Raw genomic sequence first — 12,708 nt, 5'->3', positions numbered from 1 at the left:
AGACTGAAACTGGCAGCAGCTCAGAACTGTAATCTGTTTCCGTTTCATCTCTCCAATGCACATTTGAGGACATAAAAAGGAATAAAGTGCAGCTGATTTCACATGCAGACTTCATATGCCTATTGGGTGATGATTCTATTTGAGAGACAAATCGAATCAGACACACTTCAACTCAAAATCGACACATGCAGTATTGTTACACAATAAAATCACACATAAAAGGGAGAAGCGTATCGTTTGTTCAAATCTGTTGTTTAGTGCTTTCTTATTCCGCGAGGATGTGCTTTATATTTATTTCTACTTCCTACAGAACATGTCCAAGACAACAGAGGAGAAGTTAAGTAAATTAAGAGCTCTGCCTTTTACTTGTGAGAGATGTTGTTTCAACTCTAACTTAAATGAATAGTTTGACATTTTGGAAAATGTCCTTATTTACTTCCTTGCTGAAAGTTTAGAAGATGGATATCACGCATGTCTGCCTTTTCAATAGAAAGCTACAGCCAACAGCCACCTGTTATCTCAGCTCAGAGGGGAAACAGCTAGCCTTGCATTAATCTCAATTTGACCATTTTTTAATCTTTGGCTTTGTTCTAAAATATACCTGCTTATAAGTGATCTTAACATTTGCTGGTAGGAGGATTTTGTTAACACTGGACGGAGCCAGCTAGCTCATTCCCCCTGTTTTCAGTCTTTAAACAAAGCGAAGCTAGTGCGTTACTGGTTGTGGCTTCATACTCAGCGTACCAATGTCAAAACCTTCCTTTACGGTATGTTCTGGGGCTGAGCAGATTGCGTCACATTGCCAGGTGTTCCTCTTATTTTGCCCATATGATGAAGGAATAAAACAAAATACATAAGAAATACAACAACAACGTTTCTTTATGTTTAATAAGGAAAATACCTTAAGGGTAGTGTCCTTTAACAGAAAGGTTGCGTACACTTAGATAAAAACACAAAATGTGTGCTCAGCAGCTAATCCTCACTAAGTTGTGACACTTTACTGAAAACCTATAAGGATCAATGAGAGCTTGGACTACAGATACTGCAGACACAAATTCCCCCGGGTTAACAATAAAGCTGTTCCTATCTAATAGTGCATCGACCTCAGGCAGTGCATTACAGAAAGTGTTTCCTCGTGAAATACTACAATGTACACAACATAATACTAGCAGGCAGTGACTGAAATGTGCCGTTTGTAAACACAACACCAAGCCTGGTTAGTGCAGACAGACTTCACAGTCAGCCTACCTGGCTTCCCAACATTGCTGTCTGCTGAGGGAGACTTTCTCATCAAAGCGGGGTCTATACACAACACGTTTAATGACACAACACAGTCCAGGAGGAAGAGGAGATCGAATACTAGTCAGAGGACCGAAACAAGCTGCATTTAAAGGAAAGGAGTGTGGGAAATGAGAAAAATGATACCTCCAAAAACATGAAGAACTGTTGCTCGAATCCCCAGTAAAAGTAACAATAATAAACAAAAAGCCAGCTTATGTATGTATGTTACCTTTGGTGGGTCCTCTGCGCGAGCCCATGGCCTGCTGCTCCTCGGACACGTTGAGCCTGCGCACCACGTCGGCCAGAGCAGACTTCAGCAGCTGGATCTCATCCTCCTGCATCTGGACCCTCTGCTCCAGGGAGGCGATGCGGTCGGTAACCTCCATACTGCTGGCTGCTGACGCACTGTCATCTGAGGAAACACAGTGAGCTCATGTCAGAGATGTGATGTGAAATCACAATGCTGACATACGAATGGCCATTTACATGATGTCAAAGTCACTGCAGAGTTGCTAACAGAACATTCTCTTTAAAGGAACAATTCAACATTTTGGGAAATATTGCTTTCTTGTCGAGAGTTCGGGGGGAAAATTGATACCACTCTCATGTATATGTGTTCAATATGAAGATATAGCCAGAAGGTTATCTTAATTTAGCTTAAAACAGTTACATCCTTGATAGAAAGGTTGATTTTTCTCGGAACATGTCTTTTTCGAGGCTCTAATATTAATCACATTAAATGGATCTTTGCCAAAAACACACAAAAAAGTCTCCCTAAATTGCTTGGGTTCTAGTTTCACCTATCAACCGTTTTTAAATGAGGATAGAAAAAGAAAGGGAAGGAATACAAACCATGAGCTCACTTTTATACTTTCTCTTTGTGAAAGCCTTTGCCTTGTAGGGTTCAAAGAGCTTTTCTGTTAAAATTTGTATTCATGAGCCTGTTGGTTTGTGTCTGTCTGTTCTTTGAGTTTAAACTAACTTAACACATTATTTTCAACTCTCCACCTGACAACCTGACAGAGGCCAAACACAGGCCACCAGAGTCCACTTCATTAATGATAACACACACACGCAGGGTCTCCTCCATTATGACTTTGATGTCACAGTAGCTTGATGAAATATTAATGTAAATCACTGCTGTGTTTTCCCGGCAGACTTGTAATAACAGTCTGATGCATTATGCATTACAGAGCAGGCATCTGGTGATTAGGCAGATCTGCAGTCTGTGCTCCTCCTGAGAATCTGAGCTGAACCCCAAATGCCTGGTAACATTATTAAATCTGAGGAAGCTCTTGACTTCTGTAAATAACTTTCTTGAACACTTTTAAACTCATTGAAATGAGTGAAATATCTGAATTTCTGGTGTAAACAAAGTGCTCAGGGGATTCAGGGCGTCCCTGACCAGAGCCACTACTCAAATATATGCTTGTAGATAAAAAAGTTCCTTTTCGTGTATGCCATCGTACGGTATTCTAATGAATTTTATCTAATCATTTCTGCAATATCACACACACACGTGACACAAGAGCTAAAAACGTAATATCATAACAAGAAAGCAAACAAATATGATTATCTGAACATGTTTTGCAATATCATAATATGACAGAAGAGTACTGCCAGTCCTACTTGTTCAGTAAAAAAAACATTTTATTAACTGCAATTGTAACTTCAATTCCTCTGATATTCTTGGTTTTATTCTAGTTTAAATTACTTTTATATTTGCCTGTTTTTATTTTTTGTAATTATTTTACTTTAATGTCATTTTGAATTACCTTGTTGTTGAAATATGCTATACATATAAACTTGCGTTGCCTTAAAAATAATATATAATAATAATGTGATACATGAGACTCTGCGTTTGCAACACCATCACACACTTTTTATGCATCACAACAAGTATTAAGTATATAATCCCACAAGGTCCAATGAGGTCATTTTAATTCAATTGACAGAACATGCAATTTCACAGATTTGTTTATGAGTGGACAAAAATAATACAGCATGGAAAACTGGTGCATTAAGCAGATGGGACACGTGAACACTGTCCCTTTAGTCACTGTCACAGCAATAACTTGTGTCTTGTGATTAATAGAAAAGATTTCACTGACACGCTGCTCCACATCGACAGCCACAGAGTGAGATTCCATAATGAAAACTGGACAAATAGAGCGCATAATTTAATGCATTACACTCCCAGCAGTGTAGGTGCAAATATATTACGCTCATACATTCACTTGCGGACGGATTTATATTCAAAGGAAATGCTTTCTTGTTTCATAACGCCAATCTTTCCTCTCCATGTGAACACCTTTTCCATGGGATCTTAATAACTTTCGGCTCACCTGATAGTCTTCCTTTGAAGCGGCTCTTGTTCATATTCACATGTGAACATGAGTGAATATCCAGAGATAAAGCTTCTATTATCTGTTCAGCATCTGTTGCGGGTCTGCTCCCAACACTGACACAATGGCAGCATGATACCATGAGTCGTTGAAGTACAATGACTGGCTGTCACAGCCTAACATCTGCGCTAACATCCTCCGTCTGTCACGCTGCTCCCCTTGTCCGAACCTCTGGGGCAAGTTAACGCCCCATAACGCCTTCATGGGCAGGACGGAAATCGAAAAAAAGGTCAGTAGAGCTCAAGTTTGGTGTTTGTTTTCATACTGAAGAATGTTGATGGTGTGACAATAATGTGACCACACTATCTCTGCAGCTCAGGTCACTCCCTTTCTGTCCATAGAGTAAGAAAGAGTAAGATGTCAATCTTCATTTAACAAAAAATCCATCACACGTAGACCCTCGGACAACCGTGTCTCTCTTTTCATCCCCATAGAAGCAGATTATTGCACCCCGCCAATCTCCTCTCTCACTCCAGCACGCTATTCACACCTGTCAGCCGGCTGCTCAAATTACTTCATTTCTGTCAGTCTCCTTCAGCTTCTCTCTGAGTGTCTCTTTCTATCCAAGCTTCATTATCTAGTCAATATGTGGCTGTTGGGGTCACAAATCTGAGCGGATCTCTGCGCCCATCTATCTGCTCACCCTAATGCATCTTGACACGCTGCTCCCTATTACCTTCCTCTGCAAGGCGATGTCATCCTGGCAGGACCACCTGCCTGCTTAACTGCTTGTCCATCACTCTATCACACCACAGGGACTCAATGAAGGGCAAATGGAAAACAGTCATTCTCCTCTGTTCATTTTTCCTGCTCTAAATTAACCACACCCGTGGTTCCACCTTATTTCTGAGTCATTTACTGACCTCACTACCTTCATCAATAATGAACACTGGAGCGAGCCTACATCTTCTGACCCATTTCCCCCCTTCTGCACTCTAATCAACCACAAAGATCAATATGCTGAAGGAGAAAAAAGACTAAAATAGTCCCGGGCAAATGCTTTTGATCAGCACAGAGGAAGCACTCTCACATTTTGAGCAATAGACGGCAACCTCATGTATAAAATATCTTCTGCAGTAGACCTGTGTTGATCTGAGCTGAATGGCTTTCTAGCTGTCTCACCCCGTCATTGGAGCATTTATAGATTGTATTTCTTTCCATATAATATATAAACACATGCAAGTTTATGAATATAAATACACACTTAAGGAATACAATAAAATGACGCTAAGGAAATTCTCTCTGAAGAAAGGTCATGATACCAGCTGTCTCCCTGTGTGTTCACGTGTTCCTGCACACTTGTCTCCACTGACAACCAGAGTGATTGATGTCTTTTCACTCAGCGGTGTAGAGAAGCCAAACAATAAAACTAAACTGACTTGATGGAAAGTTCAGTGGCTGGGTTAAGCTGTGCCACGATGGGGGGTTCTGAAAAACCACAACCAGTGTTTGTAGGAAACCAACACATCAAAGAAACAAGAGGCTCCAGGAAACAGACTGTCACAACATTATGACAGTAATTCCTGTTTTCCAGGGACAGAAAGGTAACACTGATACCAAGCTGCTGGCACATCTATCTACTTAATGGATGCAGAAAGCATAACAACATGTTGCCAACAAACCATGAATGTACACCGCAAAGTGGTGCGCTGTCATAATGCAAATGCAGTTGCTACAGAATAAACCTTCAGCCCTTTCTCCCATGAGCAATGAGTCACACTTTTTAAACAATTTGACCTCAGTCTGCGTCTGGCTTCACTAATAGACGTCTGGACCTAATCATAACCAAGTGGGGTACAGGATTACGTTTTATGCCAAGAGGTACGCAGTGATTTAGAGACAGGCAGGGAGAAAGGTAGAGGGATGGAGGCAGAGTTTAATGAGAATGAATAACCCTGATAATAAAACAAGACTCTACAGAAATGTAGTTTTGCATACAATGGGCATAACACTATGGGTTATTTGTATTCCTTTAAACCAATCACAATCGCCTTGGTGAGCGCTAAGCCTCAGATGCAGCAACGGTGCCAATGCAAAGCAGATAGTGGAGATAGTGGAAGGGGGCTGATATGTGCCGATAATCAGACAAGAGACATGTGCACTACTTAGGCATAGTGGTGCTTTGAGCTAAATATTAGCAGGCTGACATGCAATGACAACTCTAATATGCCAATGTTTGACATATTTGATATATTGTTTACTTATGTTCATGTGATAACATGCTACCATATGCTAATTAGCACTAAGCAGATTGTCATTAGTTTAAAATAAGTTGGTCATGAGTTAAACCAGTATTGGGGACCATAAATGTGTGTACCAAATACCATGAAAATCGCACAATATCTGTCAAGGGGGAAAAGTCAAAAGGTCACCAAAGGCATGAGGAATCCTTCTCTGGGGACAGTGAATATGTGTCGCAAAATTTCATGGCAATTCTTTCAATATGTGTGGACATATTTCAATCAGATTGACCCTCTGCTAGCATAGCAAATGTCTATATGTGTTTAATGTATATGTGTGTTTCTGAATGGCAGTCATTCTAATATGATGCAGAAAAAGGCATGAAAAATGTCATGCTTGAAATTGCAGTCTGCCCCAGGTATGACTGAAATCATCGCTCAGCTCCATGTCAGTAGAGTGAAAAATTGCAAAAGCCAATTGAGTTAGAGATTAGGGAAAGAACAGAGAACGAGAGAAATAGAGGAGGGAGAAAGTGTTACTTAAAGTGTCATCAATTCTGCGTGTCACCTGCAGCGGATGACCTGACAGCATTGTGTTAGCTAATCAACTGGCCAGATTAAGGAGACAGATGCTTGGTTTACAAGCTGCCTCTGATGGCTCCTGCTGGAGCGGGGCTTAGGAGTTATAAATAGTCGGGGGTTGATCAGAGGAGGGGAAGCCCTCACACGAACTGAGTGAAGACTACAGAGGAGAAAAGAGACAGTTTAGGGAAAGAAACATGGCAGGGAGAGCTTGTTTTCAAAAGAAATCACGCAAAAACAGACAGAAGGATAAAAGGGAGAAGGATAGAGCTGTGAAGATGTGTGTATAGGTCATGAAGAGTGACTGTCTGGGTCAAAGAGGAGCATGAAGAGAGGCCAAATGTCTCCCACGAGAGATCCTACAAGCACATCAAACCCTTCCTTCCTCCCATCAGCTATATCCTTCCTAGGGTCAAACTCAGGTCAAATAGGATACAACTCCCCCACCTTGCTGCTCCCACCGTCTCTCTGACACCGTCTCTCCAAACACACACAAAGCACTGACACTTACACATATACTTTTTAAACCACTGAGCAGAACCTGCTACGCCTGGGTGCAGGATCAGATGATGCAACAAACGCCATCAGCTGTAAGGGACTGTACACAAATTATTTCGTCTCGCTAAGGAGAGGCCATGTCTCACTTTTTCAGGAGAGAAAGATGTGTGTATCAAACACCCCAAAATGTATGTTTCAGCATTTCTTTGGTGGATTAATTTGAAAATATAGCCCAATTGATGTATCCGTCCCATCACAGACATATCAGTTTCTGTAACAAACAACCAGCCCAGTTGTTTTTGACTGAAATTGCTTTGAGGATAACGATGACCTGGACGAATGAGAACATTCACAGGCTTATATCAGTATCTGTTTTTCACACTACATATAATGCAGGGAACTATGCTTGGGGTGATGATGAGTTCTTGATTTAAATAATCCGCAATTAGCTGATACTGAAATGATCTTTATTTAGCTGTTTCTTTTATTTGTATTTATTCTGTATTTTCTCAGTTTCAGTCAATGTGAAATAATCTTTAATAAAGTTTTTGTTTAACAGTCCTCTGAGTATGTTTGTATAGTTATATCAGTGCACAATCCAGGAAGAAAAGATTCATTTTCATTTAAGCTCAAAAAGGAATCGTATTGACCTCCATATTGGTACACACCTTAAAGCCTTTCTGAGACAGTGTGAAGAATCTGAGAGCCAAAAAGAGAGAGAAAGACACGGCCCATTGAGGCAGAATAACTCCTTCTTAACTCGCACACATACTGTACATACACACCACTTCTCTCTGTCACAGAGGAAGTGTTCACGGTGTGGCGGAGGGATTATACTGGGTATGTGGAGCAGATCTTGCTATATGCTAGTGATCCATGAACTCACAGGATTTGATCTCAGCAGCAGGCTTAATTTGTATTCTCTCTATCGGCGTCTGTAACCTCTTTCACCTCTCCCTCTATTTGTCTCTGTCTCTCTCTGTCTCTGTCTCTGTCTCTCTCCGTCTCTCTCTCTCTCTCCCTCTCTCAGGAAACTGTGGTGGGATGGATTCTTGAAACAAGAAAAGAAATTGGGAAGAAAAAGAGGCACTGAAGGATTACACTCAAAAGAGGGCTTGGCAGTAAAATATCTTTATTGTCTTTTTCTATTTTATATCCACTGTTTCTCCCGCTCTCACTCAAAGGATAGCCGTAGTGGTAGATTGTTAAATAGGATATACAGCCTTTAGAGTGCGGGATGTTAGGAGCATCAATATGCTAAGCTCAAGCTGAAATAAGAAAGCATCCTTATAGTGATGTTCAATGTGCAGCCATAAAAAAATGTATTAACAATAATAAGATCGAGATAAGTTTAGGTTGAAATGTACCATAGATAATATGATAATAGGGATTCAGGAGGAGATTTAAACACACGTGGAGATGATTAATCTAAAGTTTAAACTTGTTTTTGATACTTTTTATGGTGGGCATGTTTTCAGCGAAAGCCATTTAGAGTTTGTAATCACATTTAGCTTCAAAGCACATTCTCAGAAAATGATGCGACAGCGATGCAGCTTCTGCTTTAATCTCTCTCCATGCATGCAGAAAAGGTCAAACGCTGTAATGTCCTTTAAATAACTTTCATCCACCAGTTCTTAGGTGCACACTGGCAGAAATGGTTGAAGGATAAACAGCTAGCATGCAGTTCTCAGAACAAGTTTGCTTTTCGAAGAAATCCACAGGGTGACGTATTCTTAAATTTGCAGCAATACATGATCATTATGGTAATATTCTAAAACAAATGCCATTAAATCCATTACAAAGCCCCAGTCTCTGAATGACAAAGAGCTCTTTGCTGACTCCTACAAAAACAAGGGTAGTTATTAGCAACAATATCCAACAAAACACAGCTGATGCAGATCTTAAAAGGCTGTCGAAGCATGGTTTATAAGGACAACAATTTTTATATGACGTCTCTGTCGAAATTGAAATTGAACTAAGTGAGCTGACATAAAAATAACAATCACCCAAAGAAAGAGCCCTCTTTGCTCTGACTTATAGGGCAGAAACAGACCACAGAAGCACTAAGTCATGCTTGGCAGCGACACTCCAGGCTCTGACACAAGCCTCTTTCTCAGCCTCAACTGTTCTCCACATAAAACAGGGCTTTGTCCCTGAGTAACAAACAACCAGGAAGGAACAGGAGGCGGGACCCTTGTTCTATCCAGTGTGTGTGTGTGTGTGTGTGTGTGTGTGTGTGTGTGTGTGTGTGTGTGTGTGTTGTTCCATCTAGTAACAGTGTTGTTATGGGAAACCAGATTTCCATGGTGTGAGGATGGTCTCATACACAAACAGAAACAGAGACTGTCAGCATCCTGAACATCAACCAGATGTACATATCTCTCATCTGGAAGAAAGAGAACGTGCAGCGGCAGTTCTGGCAGCAGACGAGGTCATTGCACAACTATAGTGATGAGCATGTGCATCTCAGGAGCTATTTTGTGATTATTTCCTATCCTGTGTTCTGGCTTTCGACCAAACCAGCCGTGTCTGCATTCTTTGAAATAACCCAGAAAAACACACCTGAGCCTGTCACATCCAGCTATGTTTAGCTCGAGTGAGCAACAAACGTCACAAGGCCACCTCATTAAATTCTCTTTGCCCTCTGTTAGTCACAGTGGAAAATATTCCACTTCAGTTAAATACTTCCAACATCTGAGCCGACAAACATACAATTCACTTTTTGTACAACAACAAATGCCAAATTTTGTCAAAGATCTTCCATGAAGGAGTAAATGGATAAACTGTAGTCTTCTACATACATTTGAGAAAATAAGTAGCCCTTGCATTTGGACTTGTGCTCTATTCGGAGTATAGGCCTAGCCTCGTGAGACCAGCCTTACCTAGCGGCTCCATTGTATTTTACCCTCAGATCAGCCTGGTAATGTGCGACAGAGAAAGATTGGAGCTGCGGACATCCAATCAGCGTCCGCTTTTTTCTGTTGAATCCTTCTGTTGGAATATGGACCAGGCACCTGGAATTGTGCCTTTTATCCATAAATTCACGTTATTCAAATGGCAAATATTCTTTACTGACATGTTTACTTTCTGAGCTTTGCCCCGATGCTGTAAGTACGTCATATGATTGGTTGATTTGGCCCGTATGTTGGTGATAGACAGATGGTTTAACCAATCAGCAACCAGTATTTTCACCCCTTCCCAAAAGATCTCCAAACGGGAGTTCCCAGATGGATATGCTGAGCAAATGAGAATCATGCGATTAAATCCATTTGGCGAAGTCAGGTTAGTATATAGGCCTGTAGTGGTTATCATTGTTCATTTGATATGTGTGGAAGACAGATATCCATTAATGCCTGAATTCACTTTGCCTTTGCATGTCCCTGTCATCATATATGGGAGATCGACAAAACAACAAAACCTGTCAGTGGAGTCAGAACTAGTGGCTGTGCTCTTTCTCAACCACATCAACCGCACGCTCACCTTTTACCCTTCTTTGTTTTGTTTGTCCATTTTGAGGAGAGTGAAGATGTCAGCATTTATAATAACATTTATTTCAAGGTCAATATATATTTGTAAATCTGCAGAGCAACTGTTTGCTTTTATTCTGAGTGACTGAGAATCAGATTGGTGGCTTGTTCTCTCCTATAATATATTTCTGGCTGCATAGCTATTGACCTTAACTGTAAAAAAAAATGTGCCACTGATGTTTATGAAGAAAGACTTCTGTCATACATACTTCTTCTAATAGTTGTTACTTCGAACAACTATTAGAAGAAAAAATATTTCCTGTAATAGCAAAGCTGGACGTCACAACGAGATACATTGCAAGTCATTTAATATCAAATCATGGGCTTTTCCTTTGACACCTCATTGAAACTGACAAATTGACAACAGTATAGAAAGGAAAACAAACCAAATAATCATGTCCATCCTCTTTCCTCACATCTCTGCAGCTGTGTTCTTGATGGATCTATTTTTAATGGAATTTCTAATGGGATTTTCCTCTTTTCCCTCTCCATCTGTTACAGTCCGGCTGAACACATGCAATGGGGGATACAGAAAAACATACGCACACATATGTAGAGCCGGGGCTTCCCCCCTCGGTTCCTACATTAACAGCAGGTGTAAGAGACCAATTAGGGTGCTGGCCAGCCACTGGGCTCTGCACCACAGGCACCGAGAGGTTAATTATTTCTGTTCATATCACAACTGGACAGATTAAATCCTGGGCAGGGTTTAGAGATGAAGAGCGACCAAATCAGCGGGCCGTGACTTTAGGCGCGCTGGAGACGATACGCTGATGGAGATTATTACCATAAATATAATCGAGCCAACACTCACCGTGTCACATTAATTGAATTGATCTTTAATCAATCTTAAACACTGTGGTGACGTACTGTGGCATTAACAGGGAGATTTATGCAAATTTATACATACATAAGTACAAATATACTGTACATGTGCACACATGAATGCAGACATACCTGGTGGTCTGTGCTGGAAATAATTTGCATACTAATTTAAAGCACATTTGAATACCTGAGTGCACTTTCATGACCTTCATAATTGAATCCCTCTTTCCTTGTGTCTCTCTGATTGGACAGAATAGCTTTGGTGATACTTTGAGCACCAAGCGGAGACTAAAAATAATGGCACCTCCATGGAATTCTGCTGACTTACGTGATTTATGACTAGTCACCCTCCCCCACAGGTAGATACTGCTCCTCTGAACACATGTATTGTTACCATGTACCATGGAAGCATCCTACCGCACGTTTCTGTTTATGGCTCTTTCAGGGTATTTTTACCCATTCATGACATCCTGTTCAAGGACTCATGCAGCCTGAGTCTCCTCTTCTGACCTTGATGGTATGCACGCACATGCACACGCACACAAACGAGAGAGTGCTTCTTCCTTTCATGTTCGACCGTCAGAAGCATTAGTTACAATCACACAGCCAGTTTGAGATCCTCAGCATCAGTCGATGTCTGTGCTCACAAGGCCGATAATTAAAAATGTTTGCAGACACATCTGCAGGCAGCCTCGTTAGTGTGGCTACTGCAAAAGTTAACGCTCCACCTTGTGTCAATTTCGCCATTCTTTGGGCAGATGTTAGTGTCAAAAGTAACACGCCTTCTACCAGCTAACCAGCTAACTTAGGGCGTGATCACACTGTCCTCCCGGACCACGACCCGGACTTTAGGGTACTTGTCCCCCCTCCCTCTCCCCCCCACGCCCCAGCCCCGTTTGTACTCACACTGCCTGGGCCTCGGCCAATGCTTCTTGCTGTCCATACGCCTTCAAGCCGTAACACGTCACACGCATTGATCGCGTGTGTGTGGCTTTGTTTACAAATCTTTCCATAGACCTCGGAGTTTTTGTGCGTCTTGTCGACTGTTTTTGAATATTTTCATCCGACCAAATCTGCAGTAAACACAACGTGAACCTTTCACCACCATTGTTGTTGTTGTTAAATATCCGCGCATGGTCCGTCCTTCTATTTACATGTCCGAACAGGCGGACATAACGCTACTGCCGTAGGGCTCGTGCTCGTACACGTGCGCACGCTCGTGCTCGTACATGTGCAAACGGCTCCGCTAAAGCCCACCTCTTTGAAGCGGGCCGTGGCGGCCCAGCTGGCCCCAGTTGAGCGCGGAGCGGGTGCGCTCACACTACTTAAAGGTACTAGACTTTAGCTGAAAAACCGGTTTTGGCCGCGGCCAAAAGGACAGTGTGAGCACGCTCTTACAGGGCTTGAAAA

General features: G+C 41.6%; 1 protein-coding gene across 12 annotated transcripts in view; it reads right to left on the bottom strand.

The window, feature by feature from the left end:
• The window catches only part of eml1 (EMAP like 1), a 53,040-nt gene that overhangs the window by 18,279 nt on the left and 22,053 nt on the right, over positions 1-12,708 (bottom strand). For 6 of the 12 annotated variants that reach the window (XM_083923972.1, XM_083923966.1, XM_083923970.1 and 3 more), the window contains exons 2-3: positions 1,511-1,693; positions 1,249-1,302 (exon numbers count right to left, since the gene is read on the bottom strand). In XM_083923972.1, coding sequence (XP_083780098.1) covers positions 1,249-1,302; positions 1,511-1,693 — 237 coding nt within the window. Of the gene's footprint in view, positions 1-744; positions 860-1,248; positions 1,303-1,510; positions 1,694-12,708 lie in introns of those variants that run through there. The other 6 variants (XM_083923975.1, XM_083923977.1, XM_083923967.1 and 3 more) reach the window with 3 other exon arrangements.

Source organism: Echiichthys vipera (genome assembly GCF_963691815.1).
Source record: "Echiichthys vipera genome assembly, chromosome: 12".
In the NCBI taxonomy this organism is placed as follows: domain Eukaryota; kingdom Metazoa; phylum Chordata; class Actinopteri; order Perciformes; family Trachinidae; genus Echiichthys; species Echiichthys vipera.
This window is presented reverse-complemented; position numbering and strand designations above follow the sequence as displayed.